The following is a 25,138-nucleotide window of genomic DNA, read 5'->3' as shown; positions in this document are numbered from 1 at the left end:
ATCAACTGATATCAAGTGCAGATACTAGTGCGTAAAACAACGGTTTAATCAATTCTACATATTGCATTAATTACAAATAAATGATTTGGAGTAATTCTGAATAAATCAATGGTGATGGGTTCTGTCACAATTCACTTGACATTCAACTAGTCACCATCACCACCCGCAGCTTTCATTTTCGAATGGTAGCTTATATACGGAGCATCATCGTAATCATCATAGCAACGAGACAGCAATAGCATAAATGAAACAAACAGTAATCTAAAATTATCATCGCACTACAATTTCATTTCCATTTTGTTGTTATGAGAGGCCGATGCTAAGATTAGATTGCACCTGTTTACGCTAGGTTCTGAAACTATAGACTTGTGATATATAACGTAAACAACAGCTTTTAATAATAGTTACGCCTGTTGGGTTATATACATAAGATGTTCTCATTCGGAAAAGTGAATAAAAGTATCATAAATAAAATTATAATTTATATTCTAAATAGACGTTTAACTATAGATATAGTCACTGAAAAAAAAAAGAAAAATACAAAAAAAAATAGTACATGCATTGCGATTAGATACAGAATGATCGGAAAGCTGTTCTGAAGTACGTGCCCAAGTAGTTAGAATTGTCAGATTTGAGTAAATGTAGACTGACATTAATCATTTGATCGTTATAATAACGACAAGAAAACTCATTCATAACAAATTAAATTCATCAAGTATAATTAATTCTGACAGAGAATGTAAACAAGAAAAATAAAAACAAGATATTTGAATTAAATTTGTGTATTTAAAAACTAAAGTTACATGACTCGAAATATATGAAAAGTATCTTAATCGTTGAACATATGGTAACTAAACATGAAAAACGTTCGAGGATGCTATAAATAAGCGAAACTATACATAACATAACATACCTGTAAGATGGAATCCTGGGACGATGAGCCAACTGCACCATGCAACGGTACATGTCCATCTTACGGCTTGTTCTGATACTTGGCTTTCGTTTACCTTGAAACATAGCAGAACACCGGAAATTCAGATGTCGATTTCACAACCAACACTTCCGTTAGCGACAAACATGGCGAAGCACAACGTGCTTGGTTTCAACGGTAACGTTAATTTTGCCAAATTTCTATTTTTTTAATTGTTTCAAGTAACCTCATCATGCTTATTTTATATTTCAGTAACCGATTATAACGTATGAAAACTGCTTTGAGGTTTCAAACGTATTTCTTTCCATTGTTTTGTTTTTAAAAGTTTCGATCTTGTTTGCCATCAGATTTCTCTCTTAAAAATCTCAGTTAATATAGAAATGTGATTATTTTGAAACTGTTATCGTTATATTAAATGTGTAGAAATTATTAATTTTGTGATTTATTGATTCAGATTTTTTTGAAAAATAAAACTTTGAAGTATAAAGATTGTTATTCTCAAGTACATTTGCATCTTGTTCACAAACACGTGTTAAATTTATTTTATATGTTGCAGTTCTAAGCTTTCTCGTTATTTTCCCACTTGTTTTCACACACCAGTCATTACACTTCTCTGTGATTATTTGGTTTTGTATATTTTTTACCATGAGTCGGTAAGGAGACTTTTGAGTAGTCACTGGACTGGTTAACAACATTGTTGCTTGACTTGTTACCATAGTTCGCCTTTGGAAATGATTTCAGCAATTTGTAATGAGAAGGATTTTTAATAGATTGACTGTCTGTAATCATAATTGTGGATTAACCCCATGTTGGCATTTGAACTGTGATTTTTTTTTTTCTGTCTCTCCAAGGATTCTGTAAGTTAAGGGTTAGCAACAAATGTATGAAATTTAGTGTAGCACTTCCACAAAAGCATTAACCAAAATGTACAAAAGTAGACATGATGCAAAAAGATAGAGTGAAAAGTAAAAGTGTTTTATGCTACTGACGTAGAAGAGAAAGAAGTAGTGAAGTCAGATATCATAATGTTGGTCTGGATGACAAGCGATCAAGATGATTGGTGATAAACTATAGCATCTATCCAACCTATGTCAGCATAGAGAAATAGCTGTTATTTCAAGCATGTCAAGTGACTGTATAGAAGCTCATTGGCTCATCTGTGATCATGAGAAAAGCTAATGGTAGATAGATTGCTTAAGAGTGAGATACTATGCTGTGTATTTTCAAAGATCAGTGTGTATCTCTGTAAGGGGAGAGAGAGTGAAATGATTGGTGAAGGAAGGGGACTAGCTCTGGAATACATTATCTTTGAGGAACCAGTTTGAAAATTAGTTTTAAAATATTAAGTTTAGAATTCTATGATTATTCTCGGCTTTCTATTTCAGGAATAGGTCGGGATAATCAGCAAAATCAGATATTATACATTCCTGAAGCTTCCAAACATTAAGAGTGTGCATGTGTGTATATATATTTCATGTTGTCACTATTATTGTGCTAAAATGTGTCATAACTCATGCAATCAATATATTTGTGTTAGATTTTTTTTATATTTTTGTACTTGCAGTCGTTCGTGTTAAAATAACAGAAGACACTGAAGTTATTCGACATCTTTTTATTAAACCTCATTCTACAAGAGACGCAGATCCCCAACGACCAAAAAACAGAACCTTGTTTGTCATCAATATTCCTCCATATGTGAATAAAGTAGGTCTTTATTAGAATATTTCAGATGTTTAGCAGAAATGTAGTTTAAATGTAATGAATCACAAACCATACACCAGACCCATTGTTAAAATTGTCCATAATGCATAATACACCAAACCTACTCAACAAGAATACTCAAATGCTAAAGACCCTGCACATATGTATAAATTTACAGTTCCTATTTACTCCTATATATATATTGATGTCACTTCTCAGATGGCTCTGGGGTTACCTGATTTTTTTTACTATCAGTTTGGTTTTTATCATGTATACCTGTAATCTCTACTCCTGACTGCAATGAGAACTAGATCATCAGCATATAAAAGTTCCCATTGTCAACTAATCTTGATATCTTGCATATAGTTTTAAGAGCCATAATGAATAAAAAGTGACTTGTTCTCAACCAGGGTCTATATGACCCTTGGAGGTTCATATGAGATTTTGTTAAAATTTATGTGCAAAATAAGTCAGTTATATTTCTACATTACACAAAAACATTTTCACATTTTTTTAATACAATTCCTAATATTATTTAATTTTAGAAATACAAGAGGATTTTTAAAAACTCTAATGGCTATGGGATTCCACCTGAGTGAAATAGGTATTAAAAGGGTCCATAGGAAAAAAATGGTTGCAAACCACTGATCCTAGTAGACACTTATCTGTACACTAAATGTTTAACTGAACTTGTTGTTGGCTATACTGCACAAATAATACATCTCAACCTATTTCTTCAAACATCCACCAGTCTACAGTTTGGAGGACTGTGTCATAGACACTGAGTGGTTTGCTCTTCATCATCATCATCGTTTAATGTCTGCTTTCCATGCTAGCATGGGTTGGACGATTTGACTGAGGACTGGTGGAACCCGAAGGCTACACCAGGCTCCAATCTGATTTGGCAGAGTTTCTACAGCTGGATGCCCTTCCTAACGCCAACCACTCAGAGAGTGTAGTGGGTGCTTTTACGTGTCACCCGCACGAAGGCCAGTCAGGCAGTACTGGCAACGGCCACGCTCAAAATGGTGTATTTTATGTGCCACCCGCACGAGAGCCAGTCCAGGGGCACTGAAGAAATTTACTTACAATGCCTTCAATATAGAGATATAGCTTTTGTTGGTCTTTGTCCTGACATAAACCAAAACTGTTTTATCCATGCTAATAAGAACTGTAAGAAATCAGTATTATAGCTGTATTGTATTATTTAATGTGGAGGCACAATGGCCCAGTGGTTAGGGCAGCGGACTCGCAGTCATAGGATCGCGGTTTCGATTCCCAGACCGGGCGTTGTGAGTGTTTATTGAGCGAAAACACCTAAAGCTCCACGAGGCTCTGGCAGGGGATGGTGGTGAATCCTGCTGTACACTTTCACCACAACTTTCTCTTACTTCCTGTTTCTGTTGTGCCTGTAATTCAAAGGGTCAGCCTTGTCACACTGTGTCACGCTGAATATCCCTGAGAACTACGTTAAGGGTACACGTGTTTGTGGAGTGCTCAGCCACTTGCACGTTAATTTCACGAGCAGGCTGTTCCGTTCATCGGATCAACTGGAACCCTCGACGTCGTAAGCGACGGAGTGTATTATTTAATGCTGATAGTGAGGAAACATGAGTAAGATGTAGTTCCCTAACCTGTCTTGGACAGCAGGAACTAAAAATAAGAACTGACTCAGTTTATGATTACATATCCAGCCCACATCTGCTATGAGGATGATGAGTGATATAGTATAAACTGCACATATACCAGGATTATATCAGTTTCAAAAATCGATGCATGTTAAGTATAGACATTAACTATCATCGATTTTATTGAATATAATTACAGATAGTGGTATTTTACACCAAATTATCACAAAATGATGTACAATTGAATATAGTTACAAATAGTAATAATTTACACCAAAATATCACAAAATGATGTATGCTCACATCACCTTTTATACGTATACCATTTGTATCTGCACTTTACACTTATTTAAATGTAAGCATCTGTTTGTTATTCAGTCTTAAGTTAACCTTTAATATCAATATAAATATATGCATATAATGTTTTTGCTAAGATGGGTGGTTTTTGTTAATAACGATTGCTGTTTTGCCTAAATTCCATTCCTAATCATAATTACTGGTGGTAAACTGAGTTATGTACCTACCTCAAAGGCACCACACAATTGCTATTGTCCACTTTGAACTCCCATCTATTGTATTTCATGTGTGTGTGCTGTGTATGTAAATATGGAGAGAAAAGCAAGAAATGTGCCACCATCAAGTTCTTAAACTGATTTACTTTATTTTCTTCTTTTAGAAATGCTTGGAGAACTTTTTCTTAAAATGTGGTAAAATAGAAAATATTTTCTTGTGCAACAAACCAACAACTGATCCAGTTTCTGTGGAGGTATCAAAATACATACCAAATACAGAGCCTTTAATGGTATGGCTAATTTGTTTATATTATTATCTATATAGAATAAGAAATGACTGTACGCTTATTTCAGTGCCTCTCTTTACATTTCGGTTCATCACTATAGAGAAATTCTTTTATCTCTCAACTATGATTTTAACGTATCTCAGTTTTAAAGGTGCTTATCTATAACATTTGAGGTTTTCTTCAAAGTGTGTTGTGTCAGTGCTTTGATTTCTTTTATAGGAAGAGAAATATGTATGTGTATATATATATATATATATATATATCATCCTCATCATCATTTGATATCCATTTTCCATGCTGGTATGGGTGGACACTTGACAGGATCCATGTATACATAAGACAGATGCATGTGTATGTCTGTACTCACACGTGTGTGCATGTGCACACTCCACATATGTGCTACAGAGGATACACCATATTTAGTTTTAGTGAAGTTTTTTCTCCAAAAGTACTTAACAAATATTCACATGTCTCTATAAACTTCTACACTAGCAAAGTCATGAAATGTAATTTTCAGAAGGAAGCTGATTAGTTTCCGAGAAGAGAATAACTTCCTTAGTGGCACCAACACAGATTCAGTTCACAAAGGTGTTGCCTCACACAGCTCCTACAGCATTATGGCTAGGCACTAAAACAGTAACTCAGTCATTCAAATATAGATCTGATATCTCTTGAATTTGCAAAGGCCTTTGTTAAAGTCAGTCATGAGATGATGTATCACACACTTAGTAACGTCAGCATACTTGGAAAACTAGGGGTGCAGTTGAATGACATGTTAAAAGGTAGGGGTCAAATAGTTGCAGCCATTGGTGCTCTTAGATCAATTCTAAGCAGAGCCTCTTAGGAAACTATTGGAAACACTGCCGTTTGTAGTGGCTCTTTCATCATACAGTTAACAAATCTCACCAGCTATGCTAATGATATAAAATTATCACAGACAGTCAAGAAATCTATTGATGATGCAGAATGACATAAAACCTGAATGCAGTATACAAATGGGCTGAAGAAAGCAAGACATAGTTCACTACTGAAAAATTTCAAGTATTCTGCTACCATCACACAAACAGATCGCAGCTAGAACATATAAGACCAGAAGGTATTGCAGTCTTGAAGTCACAATCAATACATTATCACGGAATTGATGTTAGTAATGATACATCATTCTGTGTGCTTATTACTAAGATAGCAACAATGTGCAAGCAACAGGATGGTTGGATTCTGAGATCATTCAGAACAAAGCATAAAAGGAAACCATGATGGCCCTCTGAAGAGTATTTGTTTTTCAGTTTCCTGGTCTAAAGCTTCCAAATATGATTGCCTCATTGCCACAGATAAACTATTGAGAGACATTAAAAGAACTGAGGCTGTACTCCCTGGAACAAAGACATGAAAGATATGAAGTGATATGTATATATATAAAAAGATCCTGGTGGGGTCTGGTACCAAATATCCCACCCTCTCCATCTAGAATAAGAACCTGAAACTATAACAGCTTAGGGTTCGAAGGCCCACAACTTTTCAATATCCTGCCAAAAAAACTTATAAATCTGCAAAGCATAAATATGGATGTATTTAAAAAACACTTTGACAAATTTTATCTGGGATCCTAGACAAACCTACATCAAAGCAAGAAATACAAGTGAGGACAGTGATATCCAGTTCTATCAGTCATCAAAACCAACTATAGAGTGAGGGCTGCAAACATGAAATCAATTTAAAGTCTTACCTACAACAGAGTTCAGTTCAGTATTTAAACTTTTGTGTTTAGATGCGTCAGCTGTTTTTAAGGGTTCACAAAAGAGTGTAAGTAGGTGGTAAGTTGTAGTTTGTTGGCATGTTGATGTTATTTAGGGGTTTTTTGATAACACCAAATTTAACAATAAAAATTCTCCATAGCAACTTGCCATCACAACCTAATTAGCAGTCAACAGAATTCAGCTTACCCTTGAAAATTTTAACTTAGATGAGACTACATAAATTCCAGGTGAACTGAAATGTACCACAGCCTGATGATGGCTTAGTGGCTGAAACTTAGAAGTCACTGTCAATACTATTCTTGTTAAAGAATAATAAATTTGTACACTGCCAAATGTGTTGGGTTATCCATCAGCTTAATGTAAAACTGCTTTTATTGTGACTTTAAAACAAACATTAATGTGTGTGTGTATATATATTAAAGTACTTTTAATGATACTAATGGTTTCATACAAATTCATTCACAATTATTCAGTCATAGTTCAAATAATACTGACTGCTCAGCAAATTTATTCACATAAAAGCATTAGTATCATATTAACAGCACCCTACTATTGTAAAAATTATTCATTCACCAATGTGGTTTTGATCACACACTCTTAAATAGCCACGAGCATGGCTATGTGGTAAGAAGCTTGCTTCCCAACCACATGGTTCCAGGGTTCAGTCCTGCTGCATAGGACCTTGGGCAAGTGTCTTCTACTATAGCCAGGGTTGACTATTGCCATCTGAGTGGATTTGGCAAGCAGAAACTGAAAGAAGCCCATCATATATGCATGTGTGTGTTACTGTCTCCTGTCTTCTTGCCTTAACTTTGCCTGATAGTTGTAAACTAGTGTCACCATAATGTAAGCAGTGACCTTTTGTTTTCAATCTCCTGTGAAAGCATGTTTGGGCATGAGGAAATGTTATCTTACTTGGAAACAGGTGAGGGTTAGTGACAGGAAGAGCATCCAGCCATAGAAAAATCTGCCAACCCATGCATGCATGGAAAAGTGAATGCTAAAGTAATGATAACTCTTTAGTTATGATGCAATATGCATGCACGAAATTTAAAATGTAAGGTGAGGGTTGGCAATGAGTATAGTGAAGAATTCCGTGTAAAGGTAGGGGTTCACCAAGGTTCTGTCCTCAGCCCTCTCCTATTCATCATAGTCCTCCAGGCGATAACAGAGGAATTCAAGACAGGATGCCCCTGGGAGCTCCTCTATGCTGACGACCTTGCACTAATTGCTGAGTCACTATCAGAACTAGAGAAGTTTCAGGTGTGGAAGCAGGGACTAGAATCGAAGGGCCTTAGAGTCAACCTAGCTAAAACCAAAGTCCTTATAAGTAGAAAGGTAGAGAAAGCACAAACCACTTCAGGTAGATGGCCCTGCTCGATTTGTAGAAAAGGCGTAGGTAGAAACTCTATAAGATGTACCCAGTGCAAGCTATGGACACATAAGAGGTGCAGCAATGTCAAAGGCAGGTTAACTAGCAAGTTAGTTTTTGTATATGGCAGATGTTCAGGTGCAATAAACACTGTAAATATGCAGAAAACAACTTCTGTCTCATTCCAGGGAGAAAAACTAGACGTAGTTGATAGCTTCCGCTACCTGGGTGACCAAGTTAGTAGTGGGGGTGGGTGCGCTGAAAGTGTAGCTACTAGAATAAGAATAGCCTTGGCAAAGTTCAGAGAGCTCCTACCTCTGCTGGCGACAAAGGGCCTCTCACTCAAAGTAAAAGGCAGACTGTATGACGCATGTGTACGAACAGCCATGCTACATGGCAGTGAAACATGGGCCGTGACTGCTGAGGACATGCGTAAGCTCGCAAGAAATGAAGCCAGTATGCTCCGATGGATGAGTAATGTCAGTGTGCATACCTGACAGAGCGTAAGTATCTTGAGAGAAAAGTTGAACATAAGAAGCATCAGTTGTGGTGTGCAAGAGAGACGATTGCACTGGTATGGACATGTGGTGAGAATGGATGAGGATAGCTGCGTGAAAAAGTGCCACACCCTAGCGGTTAAGAGAACCCGTGGAAGAGGCAGGCCTAGGAAGACCTGGGATGAGGTGGTGAAGCACGACCTCCGAACATTAGGCCTCACCGAGGCAATGACTTGTGACCGTGACCATTGGAAATATGCTGTGCGTGAGAAGACCCAGCAGGCCAAGGAAGACCAAAATCCAAGGCCTCTGCCAGGGATGTTGCCAGCCCACTTACTCGTAACATTTCTTTATTGGACACTAAACATGGTGAGGCAAGTGAAATCGAAATTGAACTAAATTTGCAGGAACACTAAACTCGGCTTGCGAAGACCTGTTGAGGCAAGCGAAAGCAAAATCATGATGGCACCTGTACCAGTGGAGCACTAAGAGCACCGTCCGAGCGTGATCGTTGCCAGAGCAGCTGTCTGGCTTCCGTGCCGGTGGCACATAAATAGCACCAGCGTGATCGTTATCAACGTCGCCTTCCTGGCACGTGAAAAGTCATTCGAGCGAGATCGTTGCCAGTGTCGATGGGCTGGCTCCTGTGCAGGTGACACGTAAAATACACCATTTCAAGCGTAGCTTTTGCCAGTAAGACATCCGAGCGAGATCGTTGCCAGTGCTGCTGGACTGGCTCCTGTGCAGGTGGCACGTAAAATACACCATTTCAAGCGTGGCTGTTGCCAGTACCCGCCTGACTGGCCCTCGTGCCAGTGGCATGTAAAAGCACCCACTACACTCCCGGAGTGGTTGGCGTTAGAAAGGGCATCCAGCTGTAGAAACTTTGCCAAATCAGGTTGGAGCCTGGTGTCGCCTCCTGGTCCACCAGTCCTCAGTCAAATTGTCCAACCCATGCTAGCATGGAAAGTGGACATTAAACGACAATATAATAGGGATGACTACTAAGTGGACATCTATTATGCTAGAAGTAGATCACCTATGATCTGACTACTAAGAAAAGATTGCTCTCAAGAAAATTCAGCAAACACCAGAACATAAGCAAGCAAGACAATTGAAAATATACATAATATAAAGAATTAATCATAGACCGGTTTTGCTATTAATGAAAATTACTTACGTAATAGTCCGTAGCTCATCAGTACAATCGTTCTTTTCAATATAATTTGCAGAACTATACACAAGACGTCCGCATAAAATTAGACATGTATATAGTTCTACCAATTACATTGGGGTTATATTTCAAATGTCTTCGTTTTGGCGGAGATAATTCACTGCAGTGAATTTTGCCGGTTAGGGAACAAATTTATTTAAAATTTAATATTCAATTTGTCACCCTTATTATTTAAATTTTATATATACGAGGGGGTGTCTGAAAAGTCTTGAGCCTCCAAAAAATAAAACATGGTACAAGACTTCTGATGATTTATTTTTCAACATAGTCCCCCTTGATGGCTGAACACTTTCTCCAGCGGTGCTGAAGCGCCATTATCCTGGCGTAGAAGAACTCTTTTGTTTGGGACTCCAAGAAACTTCCTACAGCATTTATGACGTCATTTTCACTGGCAAAATGGCGACCAGCCAGGGCTTTTTTCATTTTTGGTAATAGATGAAAGTCAGAGGGGGCGAATAAGGTGGATGGGGAACAAGTTTGTATCCACAATCACGAATTGTTGCCATGGCAACCACTGAGGTGTGGGCGGGAGCATTGTCGTGATGGAAAAGGACTCCTCTGGTGAGCATTCCTGGCCTTTTTTCTTTGATTGCTTCTCGGAGGCATTTCAGTAGTTGGGAATAATACATCCCTGTCGCGGTGTGACCCTTTTCAAGGTAATCGATCAGCAAGACACCTTGAGAATCCCAAAAAAAATGGACGCCATGACCTTGCCAGCTGAAGGAATGACCCTGGCCTTCTTTGGGGTAAGGGATGATGTGTGCTTCCACTGCTTTGATTGTTCTTTGGTTTCAGGCTGGTAGTGATGGACCCAACTTTTGTCCATAGTAATGAAACGAACAAGAAAATTTTCTTCATCAGCTTCAAACAGTTCCAGATTACTCATGGACAAAGTGCACCTGGTGCATTTCTGTTCAGGAGTCAAAATTCAAGGGACCCGCCTTGCAAAAACCTTTGAGAACCCAAGTTCTTTTGTCACAATTTTGTCTGCTCATTCAGTTGAGATGCTCAGTCTCTCGGCTATCTGACGTCATGATATTCGTCGATCTCGCAATATCATACCAAGAGGAAGGTCAAGATGGTCCTTGGTGGTTGCAGTTGGAGGTCTCCCTGGTTTGAGATCATCTTCCACACTCTCCCTGCCACGCTTGAATTCATTTACCCAGCGTTTTGACTGTTGCATATGAAGGAGCATTGTCTGTTAAGGTACTCACCATATCTTCATGGATTTCTGATGGAGTCATGCCTTTCAAATGAAGGTAATTTATGACAACGCGATACTCAGTTTCTCTAGTTTCCTTGTAAACTCGAAGCTTGTTTATTCAAAAATCTGCAACAACAAAAGAATTAAAATATCAGAATCATGAAAATGAGCAAGAATACTCTGAAAAGACTGCACTTACCAGAAAAAATTGTTTCAGCTATATAGCAGCCCCGTTTCTAGGTTAGGCTCAAAACTTTTCATACACCCCTTGTAGGTTTGCACCTCAAGAGCCAATGTTATCTTCAGATCAAATGCTTGCAACAGAAAATTACACTCAAATGCCATGTAATGATATTGTATATCACCGATAGCGGTTATGTTTCTTCACTTTAAGCACATTTGTCATATTATTTCACTAGAATAGTTGTATCTGTAGACTAAAGAATGTAGCTTGCAGAGGTCACTTGCCTTTGATAGTCCGAGTACTTCTGAATCCAAGAAGTTCCTTGATTGGCTCCTGGGTAGGCCCCTACCCCCACTGCTGTATGTCTCATCTCAGTCGATTTGTATACTGTTGTTTTTCATGACTGATTTTTTATAATTGTGTTAAAAATATACATTTTATCAGTTGCTTTATCTATTTATTTGTTTACTTTCTTTAGTGTTACAAAGTGGCATATGTTGTCTTCCAAAATGAAAACTGTGTGACAAAAGCTATGAAGATATTTAAAGATAATGTGGGAATCTTAATAAAAGAAAAGGAATACCTTACACAGAACACTGGAGTTAAAAGTATGCTTTGCTTTTCTTTATTGATTTACTTTCTCCTGAATTTTTTGTGAAATATTTATTCATCATAACCAAATTAATTGGAAATTTTTTAAATTGTTTAATTTGTTATAGTGACTTTGTGGGTGTGTCGTTAAGAAGTTTGCTTGTAACTGCTGCAACCACCATCTGAATCTTCAATCATCTTATAGTAGACTGAATTGCAAAATAGATGAAATTTGCATTGTTTGTCTCGTTTAACCCCACAGAGTAAGCCACTACTGCAGGGGTCGGTGAACCAGAGTAAATTACCCCAAGTGGGGTAAAAATGAAATTTTGGCGGGTAATGAGGACTCATTAGACATAAGTAAAATTATATTTTACAAAACAAATGTGTTCCTTCTTACGTCAGAAATTTTTCTTCTGGCAATACTGCCTTTATCCAGTGTAATGGACATGTAAACAGATTCAATAAACCTTCTGAATTCAAAGAATCTATGATCTCCTTCCTTTCAAATCAAGGGAGTAACATCAGCATAAATATATTTGGGGTAATTGGTTAAAAAAAGTTCCCTGACCCATGCACTATAGCAAAATGTATGTCACAGTCCTAGAACAGCATGAAATAACAACAAGCTATGGTGCATGATCTTCTTTTTAAACATGTAATTGCTTTCATCTGTGTTATGGATCAGTGGGTTGTACAGTTCTCACTAACCACTCATCTATCCCTAGTTTCCTCATTGACCACCAGATAAAGGATTGGGGGACCCTGTCAAAGGCTTTCTCCTGCAGCTATCTTACCAGAAATATAGCATCAATAGTGCTTTTTCCTGGCACAAACCCAAACTGCATCTCATCTAGACTGACTCTCTCCCTAATTAGTTGAGCTATGACCCTCTCCATGACTTTCATCTCCTGATCCAACAACTTGATACCTCTGTAATTATTCGTATCTAATGCATCACCTTTACCTTTGTAGCAGTTGACTATGGTGCTGCTACACCAGTCATTGGGTATGACTCCTTCATGTATCACCTGGTTAACAATACGGGTGACTAGGCTATAGCCGACATCGCCAGAAATTTTAAGCATCTCTGCGGGGATTCCTGATGGGCTGAGGAGCTTTTCCTGTCTTCATACTCTTAATTACTTTATCTACCAAAGTATTGTCAATTCGGATAGCTTGTCCTTCTGTTGGGTCAACATCTGGCAGACTCTTACTCCCATTCATTCTCTTCATTTAGCAACCTTTCATAGTGGCATCTCCAAGTCTCTCTCTCCTTGCAACCTCATTAAATGCAAGTGAGCCATCATCCATGCAGACACATTTCTCTCCTATGACATCACAATTCTCTCTCAGTCACTGTCTTGCAACACAAAACACTTCAAGCCTTTGGTCCTCATGATGTAGAACATTGTCAAATTTTTTCTTATCTGCTTCCCCTCTGGCTAAGTAAATCTGTCTCCTAGCATCCCTTCTGACAATCTGATATAATTCCCTGCTACCACCATTCTTCCAGTCGTTCCATGCCTGTTTCTTGTCCCTAATGGCCCCTATCAACTACATTATTCCACCACCACGTTATCTTGGTTCGAGAGGGGACTTTGCACCATCCACAGTTCTGGTCAGTAGCCCTCAACAGGTTGTCTTGTAGAAACCTCCAGTTGTCTTCCACATCATATGATGCTATATCCTCCTCTCTTTTGTCAAAAGCTTTGAGTAATGCGCCTCTAAATCTCTGTCCATTTGCAAGATCATTAAGCTTCCAGACCCTTCTTCTCCATGCTGATCATCTTCTGGGCACCCTTTTAGTTCTGATCCTGAAGTCGCTAACTACTAATCTATGTTGTGGAGTGCATTCTTCACCTGGGAAGGTTTTGGCATTTATAAGTAGCCATCTTTCCCATTTCCTGGTGAGGATGTAATCAATTTGACTAGTGTGTCCACCAGATTGGTAGGTGAATAAATAGATAACTGGCAGGTTTCCTGAAGTTAGTATTACAAACCATAAGATCATTTGCATCGCAGAACTTTAGCAGCATGGTTCCCTCCTCTTTGCTGGAACTAAAACCATAACCTACATGTACGCCATGGAAGCCCACTGCATGTTTGTCACCAGCAACAAAGAGAAGATCCCTGTCATTTATCAATGAGGTAGTCTGCAAGGTGTCATAAAATTGGTCTTTCTGTCCATCAGGTAGCTCCAGCTGAGGGATATATGCCAAGATAATGGTTGCTAACCCATGTTGCAGCACTAATCTAATCATAAGTATTCTATCACAGACTCTGACTACCTTGATTACCTTATCAACCCATTTCTCTGCAAGAAGTATACTCACGCTCCCGACCCCGTCAGTGTTCCCTGCCCAGAAAATTTTGTACCTATGTTCTTTGCCTGTGAGGAACTTAGCAGAACTTCCACTCCATCTTACTTCTTGGATGCTGCACAAATCTACATGTCTCTGTTCAAACATCTCAACAATCTCACCAGACCTACCTTTCAGTGTGCCAACCCTGAGGGTGTGGGAAGTGTGGGCTCATGAGACCCTGGGATGGGGGACAGCAGTGTCATGTACCTAAAAAGAAAGCTTGCATTTGACAGAACTCATAAACATACAATAGCCTTCAACCTGCATACACTACACTATCATTTTTATGCACTACATGATCACTACTTTACATAGGAGATAAAGCCTAAGTAGGGATGGGGGTACATTAAGCCTTTGGAGGTGTTCATGGGAGAGATATCTGATAGAGGTCAGAGGATAGAGACTTCCAGTACACGTAGTGGAGGTGAGAAGGACGGGCACACCGCAAAACAGCAAAACATTACTGCTTTTGGTATGTATATATGTGCATGTGTTGGTAACTGGCACTCTGTCAGTCACGATGGTGAGAGTGCCAGTTGATCCAATCAATGGAGCAGCATGCTCGTGAAATTTAAATACAAGTGGCTGAGCATGCCACAAATACGCATACCCTCAACATAGTTCTCAGGGCGATTCAGTGTGACACAAAACTTGACAAGGCCGATCCTTTGAAATACTGGTACAGCACATTTTTGCCAGCAGAGTGGACTGGAGCAACTTGAAATAAAATGTCTTCCTCAAGGACACCACACACTACCAGGTATTGAACTCACAGGCTTACAATCATGAGCCAAATAGCCTAACCACTGAGCCATGCACCTTCAAATGTGTGTTGATATAATAAAGATGAATATGTAAATATTTATGCAGTTTTGTGAATGTATGTCTGATTAATAGTTTCTTGTGAATGTTTCTTCAGGTCAACCTGATTTTATAAAATCATCTATTTTGCTGAATATGCATATATTACTCATAAGTATATTTATAATTGAATCTTTGTTTACATTCAGAGTGGTGCAAAGATTATGCTGGCAATAGTGAAAACACTGATGTGGTGAAGAAAGAATTGAATGATTATTTTAAAGAGTATGATGAAAAACAGGAATTGGTAATTTTTTGGATCTTTTTTCCATCAAAAACATGAAATGTTACTTCTAATTTGGGAAGGGATCATTTCACAATTTAATGCTTCTCAGAAGGGAAAGTTTCATGTAGCATTTGGCTCTGAATGTGACAGAGAGAGACTTGTTATGGGTGATATGGATGTGTGATAAAATGGCGACTGAATCAGATGTCTTGAAGTGAGGTTAAGACACTATCAACATCATCGTTTAACGTCCGCTTTCCATGCTAGCATGGGTTGGACGATTTGACTGAGGACTGGTGAAACTCGATGGCTACACCAGGCTCCAATCTGATTTGGCAGAGTTTCTACAGCTGGATGCCCTTCCTAACACCAACCACTCCGAGAGTGTAGTGGGTGCTTTTATGTGTCACCGCCAACAGTTTAAAACCTTTTTGTTACCATATTTCTGTCGAAATACACTAGCTTTGTTTTAATTCATTTTGAAAATATTAAAGAAATCAATAAAATAACTATCACATTAGCTGGTGTTTGATACATAAATTAACAAGAAATTTTGATATAAGCTTTTAAATCTAGATCACTTTAAAAAATGGAGATTTGTATCACAGAACCAGGGGCAGTCTCAGACATGTTGGCATCAGAAGGGTTAAAGATGTGAAGAATAAAAAAAAAAGATTACAATGAGATGTGAAAGTGAATATGCTGCCTCTAAGCTATTGGATTCAATAAATCTTTCAATCACTAGACTACATTATGACAACTAGGACTGAGCATATTCTTTCCTTGCATCAAAAACAATATCATCATCATCATCATCGTTTAACGTCCGCTTTCCATGCTAGCATGGGTTGGACGATTTGACTGAGGACTGGTGAACCAGATGGTTACACCAGGCTCCAATCTGATTTGGCAAAGTTTCTACAGCTAGATGCCCTTCCTAATGCCAACCACTCCAAGAGTGTAGTGGGTGCTTTTACGTGCCACTGGCACGAAGGCCAGTCATCTCTATGAATATTTACTCTTGAGTTATGGAAATATATCCCAGGTTCAAGAAGTACAGTTTTCTCTTATTTTCTCAACTACTGATGATAACCTACTATTTCACATCATCCCTCTGTAACATGATGGGATGGCCATAAACAGTTACATCCTACACCAACATGAATCTCTTTTTCTCTTTGAAAACTACCAGTGCAGACTCCATAGAGTCTAAATCCATTGAAGACATCTTTATTGATATAACACATCTGTAGTCTCTCTTTTCTAAATGTTGTCAAACATGAGAATCTTCTTATGAACTAACTTGGATGTTGCTTTTACAAGAAGCCAGGTCACACTGTGACACTCAGTATTAGTGAAAAAAAACACTCTGGTGTACAGCACAACTCACTCTTCCCTAAGTTGAACATAATTACTCGTATTATTTGACTGAAATATTTGTTGAGTTCTACCCCAAGAAAATTGTTGAGAGTATCTCCACATGATTGCTCAATCTGTTACAAATGAAAGCCTAAATCTCTCTCTCTAGTCACACCCTACCATCTTTAAAAAGAGGACACTGCTGAATAAGTATTCTGCTAGAAACATTGTGTTTAAAACAAATGAAGATATGATAGTCACAGATCTGCTTGAGCAGAGATTTTCAAAAGCCAAACAACAACAATAGAGGATCTTAACCTCTATTCTCTCTCTCTCTCTCTCAAAATGCACTTTTATATGGCTGTTCTTGCACTTTAGCCCAGACAATCTTTCTTCAGTTTATAAACTTAAAATACTCTTTTTTGTCTTGTTTGTGTACTAAAACCTATTACGGCTGAAACATGTAGGCTACAGACTGACTGATTGCTTGTTGTAATGGCAAATTTAACAAATACCTTTTTTTTTTTTTGTCAGGAAAAGCAGAAATTAAAACGGAAAACAGAAGACACTGATGCAGAAGGCTGGATGAAGGTCACAAAGCTGTCTAAAGTAAAAGCTAATCAACCGAAGGTTTCAAGATACATCAAAAGAAAACAAAAGAAGAAAAGAACTGAAGCGGTAAATATATATTCATTTAATGTAAAAATTCATTGTCATTTCTATCTATAATCATTTAATATCTGTTTTGTAAGGTTGGCTTTACTTGGATGAATTTGTAGAAGGGCTTCTCTCCCTCTTCATTTTTGTCGTTTTGTGTCTTTTGGCAACCTAATATCATTTTGGGAATAGACATGCTCAGGAAATAGGTTTAACAGAATTTAGGTGTAGTGACTGGAAATTGATTGTTTAAGCAATCCAAGTGTATTGGTATAAACAATTATGTTGTGAACCATTGAAAATCATGGACTGTTTGAATCATACATTGAGGCAGGAAATAAATTCTTTTACTATCTAATAAGTGTTGAATGCACAGCTAATATGGATAGTGTTTAAGGTGTAGAGTGAATTGAAAACGAGAACTTAGTGAATGTAATGGACTCGTAGCAGTTAGACGGGTATTGAGAATAACTGCATAAATATCGAATAACTGACAAATACAATATTTTTCTCTCATATCTAAAATATAACCTGGCAAAATAAAACATGAACTGATTACTATGTAGTTAGTGCTTAGCACAAAAATATCAGGTTATCCCATAAGTTCTGTTCGATTTCACCTTTTTTAAAATTGAATGAAATTTAATAGTATTTTAGAATGTCTAATGGAATTAAAAATTATTTTTATGCATTTGTGTACATTTAAACTAAATATTATTTTACAGAATAATAGAATTAAAATTTCTTTGATTAAAACTCTTTCTAACATGGGAGTATCCAAAGAGCATTTGGCACATAGTGCTTTATGAGTACAAAAAAGGAAACTCTGCAGCCAAAATGACTTGAAACATACATTCAGTTTATGGGAAAGAATGCTTGAATGAAAAAACTTGCAGAAGATGGTTTGCAAAATTCAGAAGTGGAGATTTCAGCCTTGAAGATCAAACAGGACATCCAGTTGAGTTTGATAAGCTCCTTGAGGCATTACTTCAAAAAAATCCTGCATTATCAGTTGAAGAATTGGCAATAAAGCTTAGTTCAAACTATACAACTGTTCATCGTCATCTTCAACAACTTGGAAAGGTTCCTAAGCTTGGAAAATGGGTGCCTCATAAATTGTCCAAAAGCAACTGCAGATCCCGAGTTGACATCTGCTCTTCTCTCCATTCTCACAAACTCATTTCACCCTTTTGGGATAGACTTGTGACTGGTGACAAAAAGTGGATCTTCTGTCGAAATGCTAAACGTCATAAACAGTGGCTTGGTAAAAGGGAAAAGGCTCAACCACAACCGAGAAGGGAACTTCATGGGAAAAAGATTCTTCTCTCTATCTGGTGGGATTGCAAAGGAGTAATTCACTTTTAATTGTTACCACCTAATGTAACAATCAATGCTCAAGTCTACTGTCAGCAATTAGAGCATTTGAGCCAAGCTTTGAACAAAAAAAGACCCACTTTAGTGAATTGAAAAGGAGTGATGTTTCATTAGGACAATGCGTGACCCCACACTGCAAAGATCACATCACAGAAGATCGAAGAGTTTGGTTGGGAAAAAATTCCTCATCCACCTTATTCTCCCGACCTTGCTCCTTCAAACTACCACTTATTCCGTAGTTTACAAAATCATTTGGGGGACTTAACTTTCGCAAGCCAGGAGGAAGTCGAAACTGACATTTCAGAGTTCTTCACTTTGAAACCAAAAGAGATTTACATTGATGGGATGATTAAAAATCTTGTAAATAATGGAAGGAAGTCATAGATAATCAGAGAAAGTACATTGATGATTAAATTTTAATTAAATATAACATTTGATCACTTGTTTTCTTTGTTCAAAATTCAGACAGAACTTATGGGATGACCTGATATAAAAATTATACAGAAGGAACTCTAGTAGACTGACAGGTGATTGGAACTTTATATGGGCACTATGGGATAAAGTAGCTAACAGAATGAATCAGCTATGATTTAAAAGCTCATAGACTGCTTAGATTTTGTCTTAAGTTTTATTATATGAGTGATTTAATTAATGCTGAAATTTGAGCTTGTAGTTACATACAGACTATGGTGAAGAACACTGAAAGAGGCTTGAAGAATTACTCTTTCTATTGAAGGCAGAGGGGTTTCCTGCTTTACAAAAAAAAACAAACAGAATGGTTAGAATTATGATTCTGTTTGTTTTGATTCAATGAAACGGATGGGAATATGTTGATGATAGTCAAGCACAGTATTAACTTTCAAGGTTTAAGGTTTGGTATAGGTTAGTTACGAAGGAAACTAAATGCATGAGCAAATTCATTCAAGAGATTGTTTTATTGATATGGGCATGTAATGTGAAGAGATGTTTCATGATGGAGGTGTAATGACAGCAAACTAAAGGTTGGCTAAAAAGTAATTAGACAGGGCTTTAGCAAAATTTTCTCAAATGAAATGATGAATGGACTGAAACGTAGGGAGATGATGTATTGCAAGATTATTGAACATGGAAACAGCAGATATTAAAATAATGTTTGATAATACTATTGTGATCGTCATCACTATTACATGACATGCTAGTGCACCACCTTTGTATAAAAACATGACAATTTATATGAAAAAAAACTTTCTGATTTTGAATTTTTAAATTTCAAATTTTACAAAGTCAAACTATTTAATTTATATTAAAGGTTCATATAGGAAACTGCTTAAACCATTCTTTCAGAACTTTCCACTTACCTCTTAGTCTCTTTTCTCAAATTGGGTACAGACATGGCTTTTGCCATGAGGGCTAAAACATGACACTCAGACACTGCCCAACAGCTTACTTTACCCTCTTCTAGTCAATTGGTTCCAAGAAATTACAATCATTTGTTCATATTTTATAAAGAACGGATGATGTATTCAGAATAATTTTCATTAGTAATTTATTAGTAACCAAGGGAGACTACGCAATAATATTACTGCATTGAATGAAATGGTATAACAGACAAATCTATTTGGTAGATTTGATTTTTTTAGCTAATTTTCAACAGTCAAGGGCAATAACTTGCAATTATAGTTGGCTCTACTAAGGCATTATTTGTGTAACATGGTCTTTTTCTACATAGTGAACAGATTATTGATTGAAAGGGACTATTTTAGGCAGTTATTTCTGCAGAGAAGCAAGTCGTTCTGCATTTGGTAAAAGTTAGTTCTTAAAGCTGTTTCCCAAATATTGTGGGGTTCGTTTCTTGCAATTTTATCTAATTGATTTGTCATGGGCATGTTCATGTGACTCCCTATTCTCTGTTGTGGGTTTCTACTTGTTTCTGTTTTGAACAAATTGTTTCAATGATGAAATATTTATTCCACATCAGATTATGTTGTATTTCATCCATAACTAAATAATACAAATTTTATCTCGGATTTATCCATTTTCTACTAAACATTCACACAATGTAAGGAAGTCACTTATTTTCTGTTGTTTATTTTGTGATACCAAAAAGTATGCAACAAGTTGGAAATTTAAGATTCAGAAGTAATTAATACAAAGAAATGCATTGAAGAATTTCCTCTGTTGATTGTGAAAAATTGCTATTGTAAATAATTCTTATGATGTTTATACCCATTTCTTTATTAAAAGTATTCATTTTTTTTACTTTCTTTGTAGCACTTATTAGATTTTTACACTTTTCAAATGAAAGAAACTCAACAAAATCGTAAGTCTTTTAATTTATTCTTTGTCAGTAGCATCTTTTATCATCATTGACTCATGCATAAATTCTTTTTTCTTTTTTTGGACTGGACCATTATATTCTTCTGTTTTGTAGCTTTCATTTTTTTAACATTGTTTTCCAAAGAATTTTATTGAGCCGGCAGAATGTTGACAAGGCATCAAAGACGATGATAAGGTGTGTCTTCTTATCTGACAAAGATGTTTGGCTTTAAACTGGTCATATCCAGTCCAGATATTCGCCTGTTTTATATTCAAACTGACCAGATTTGGTTTTTTTCCCTTCTACCCTATGATGTCATTCTAAAAATAAACTATCACATTGTCGAGCTATGTGATAATGCATGATTAAAGTCAAAACAATGTTAGTAAATAAGCATTACATTTCATAGAGTAATTAGAATGCTGATGGGTTAAATAGTGTAATCAGCTACATGTAAATAGACACATGTAAAGAAATACTTTTCTCCAAACAGCAAGAACAGTATATACTTGACGTGCTTCATTAATTTGCAGTTCTGAACCCATTACTTTTCACGGGCAAAAACCTCTTCACTAAGTTCAGATGGGAGATAATGCATAGATTTTTAAAAAGTTAGTGGCTTTACCATCAATATCCAGTTATAATGTTGTTGTTGGCACTCCATCACTTATGATGACGAGGGTTCCAGTTGATCCGATCAATGGAACAGCCTGCTCGTGAAATTAACGCGCAAGTGGCTGAGCACTCCACAGACACATGTACCCTTAATGTAGTTCTCGGGGATATTCAACGTGACACAGTGTGACAAGGCTGACCTTTTGAATTACAGGTACAACAGAAACAGGAAGTAAGAGTGAGAGAAAGTTGTGGTGGAAGAGTACAGCAGGGTTCGCCACCATCCCCTGCCAGAGCCTCGCAGAGCTTTAGGTGTTTTCGCTCAATAAACACACACAACGCCCGGTCTGGGAATCTAAACCGCGAGTCCGCTGCCCTAACCACTGGGCCATTGCGCCTCCACTCCAATTATAATGAAGCTGGGAAAAGAAACAAATTCATTATGAAAGTCAAAACAGATCACTTATGATCTTTCTGCCATAAAGAAATATGACATTTTTCCACCCTAATTAAAGTGCTCCTGGTCCATCATATCACATATACATTATTTTCCCTAGTCTTGGTTAAATGTATCCATCTTCTCAATCAGCAATCTTCAGACCCTGTTATTTGCCAACCTGTTGCCACATGCCACATTTCCAACATCTCAAAGGTGATAGTGAGTCATAAATGATTGCTTCTATTATCAACAGTTTTGATTTGAGAACCAGATCTACTAGAAATCTGCTTTTTTTTTTTCTTTTTTCTTTTTTTGTCAAGCCTTATTAATTCATTCATCATCATCATCATCATTTAACGTCCGCTTTCCATGCTAGCATGGGTTGGACGATTTGACTGGGGACTGGCGAACCAGATGGCTACACCGGACTCCATTCTGATTTGGCAGAGTTTCTACAGCTGGATGCCCTTCCTAATGCCAACCACTCCGAGAGTGTAGTGGGTGCTTTTACATGCCACCGGCACGAGGGCCAGTCTGGCGGTATTTAGCTAAAGCAATGTTGTCATCCTTGATATCTATAAATTGTTCCACCAGACATAGCACACCTACCTGACTAAGTTGTTTGCTTATTACACTCCAGTCTTTGGGGCTGAAATTTCCTCATAATGTTCTGTTGTTGCATACATTTATAAAGCTATCTGCAGTCTCTGTTTTATCAACTCTGTTATGTCTCAGCATAGTTGTGTTTCTTACATACATCTATTAGCAGCAAAATGCATCTAGTAAAACAGTCCTGTAACACTACACCCTCCTTTCTCATAAACAACAATATTAAAATCTTCACTGTAAATGCTTCATTTATGATATCTTCTTTTTCATAACAACCCTATATCTATAACATTGCTAAAGCTGCTTTCTCAAAATTAAACTTTCTCTTCAGAGTCAGAAATTATTTGGTTGCTGACCTTCTACAGGTATCAAGTGCAACTCACAGTGTACTGCTCACATACCTAGACTGGCACTACTTATGTCTCTTTTACTTGTTTCAGTCATTTGACTGCGGCCATGCTGGAGCACCGCCTTTTAGTCGAGCAAATCGACCCCAGGACTCATTCTTTGGAAGCCTAGTACTTATTCTATCGGTCTCTTTTGCCGAACTGCTAAGTTACGGGGACGTAAACACACTAGCATCGGTTGTCAAACGATGGTGGGGGGACAAACACAGACACACAAGCACACATACATATATATATACATATACATATATATGACAGGCTTCTTTCAGTTTCCGTCTACCAAATTCACTCACAAGGCTTTGGTCAGCCTGAGGCTATAGTAGAAGACACTTGCCCAAGGTGCCTCGCAGTGGGACTGAACCCAGAACCATGTGGTTGGTAAGCAAGCTACTTACCACACAGCCACTCAAATAGCCTAAACTACAGTTTCAAAAGAAATTGTCCATCTGATTGACAAAGATTCAGTCAGTGATATAATATATCAACATACTCTTTCTTATCTGTCTTTTCTACCACATACTCTTCTGAACAAGTAAGCTACATATCTCTCTACAAGCCCACCTAATGTGTCTAGTTGTCTTTTGTGTCTCACCCATCAAACATTGCACAAGACATTTCACTCAAGCCTTACTATGAACTTTGAGCCTCAACTCTGGATCTGTGCATTTTTTTTCTAATAAGCATCCTGAACATTAAACTGTGTTTTATATTTTATGTGTTAATGTTTAATTAATAAATGTGTTAAATTTTAAAATGATTATTTCCTTCAACATTCTAGGAATACAGGAATTGCGGAAAAAATTTGAAGAAGACAAACAGAAGATAGCTTTAATGAAAGCAGCCCGGAAATTCAAACCCTTCTAGAATAAATTATTATATTTTTATAAAAATGTATATTCTTTTATTCATTTATTAATTACAGTCACTAGATTGTGACTATAATGGGGTCCCACCTTTGGGGATTGTAGTCAGTTATATAATCCCCAGAACTTTGTCCTGTATTTATTGTTGTTGATCTTTATGCATCAAATGGCTAAGTTCCTTCTCAGCAAAAATACATAACTGACACTGGATAAATACCACTAGAAATTTTTTTTTTCATACACAGATTTATTGGCAGTGCCTTGATATACTCATTATACATACATATATATATATAACTTTTATAAGTAATATTCTAAAAGAATATATAATTGAACTTATGTTGCGTGCTCAATTATCTTGAGCAAATAATAAGTTGATCTTTAGATCACTTTGCGATTGTAGTAATATCCGTGAAACGATCGTAAGATATTTTATTCTTTTAACTTTAGGTTTCTTTATATTTTATATTTTAGAATTTATAATATTCATGCTTATTTACACATAAATTTTTATACGCATATATATTTAAACATATATTTATCTATTTTTAGATTTTTATATGTATCGATATTTATATTCCGTATTTTTATGTTTTAAACTTTTAAATTTATTATGCTACCATGTTATGTTGGATGTATATCTTTTGAAATACTAAATATTGGTTTCCTAAATATATTATTGACGAATTAATAATATAAAACTACATATATATATATATATATATATATATATATATATATCACAGCTCCTGTACTATGAATATGTGATTAAAATGTCACAGGAAAAAATTGCAAGACAGGTTTTTCAAGCCACGCCAATCAGCAAGGAACCTATGGGTAGACAAAGAACAAGGTGGCTGATAATATCCATAGCCTTAGTTGATGGCACTTGAGAATACAACCACAATGTGTAATGACGATTACTCCTGATAGGACTCTGTGGAAGAGATACCTGAGAACTCTACCTCTATGACCCTCCTGGGAATAGGCAGAGAAAATGGATGGACTGATTTCTTAGAGACATAACAGCTCAAATTTATATAGGTCATAGGAATGAAAAAATAGAAATAATAATCATAGAAAGATGTGTCTAAACCACAGATATTGAGTGTTGAGTTTCTAACATACAAACTAACAACCTCTTGTAAGACTTAGCAACTTTGGCACA

At 36.9% G+C, this 25,138-nt stretch overlaps 2 protein-coding genes across 11 annotated transcripts in view; one reads left to right on the top strand and one right to left on the bottom strand.

Moving 5' to 3' along the window:
• Nucleotides 1–987, bottom strand: part of LOC106883587 (N-alpha-acetyltransferase 60) — a 140,553-nt gene extending 139,566 nt beyond the window's left edge. For all 10 annotated transcript variants that reach the window (XM_089352896.1, XM_052968213.2, XM_089352897.1 and 7 more), the window contains exon 1: nt 914–987. The gene's annotated coding sequence lies outside the window, so the exon portion shown is untranslated. The remainder of the gene's footprint in view (nt 1–913) is intronic.
• On the top strand, nt 937–23,999 carry LOC106883586 (ribosomal RNA-processing protein 7 homolog A). The gene is made up of 8 exons (XM_014934658.2): nt 937–1,108; nt 2,496–2,635; nt 4,937–5,062; nt 11,786–11,915; nt 15,275–15,372; nt 17,245–17,388; nt 20,992–21,040; nt 23,886–23,999. The coding sequence occupies exons 1-8, from the start codon at nt 937–939 to the stop codon at nt 23,969–23,971; spliced, it is 945 nt and encodes a 314-aa protein (XP_014790144.1). The 3' UTR covers nt 23,972–23,999.
• The last annotated feature ends 1,139 nt before the right edge of the window (nt 24,000–25,138 follow it).

The sequence above is a fragment of the Octopus bimaculoides genome, chromosome 5, assembly GCF_046866305.1.
Source record: "Octopus bimaculoides isolate indiv1 chromosome 5, ASM4686630v1, whole genome shotgun sequence".
Classification (NCBI taxonomy): Eukaryota; Metazoa; Mollusca; class Cephalopoda; order Octopoda; family Octopodidae; genus Octopus; species Octopus bimaculoides.
The sequence above is the reverse complement of the archived record's forward strand: the minus strand, read 5'-3'. Positions and strand labels throughout refer to the sequence as shown.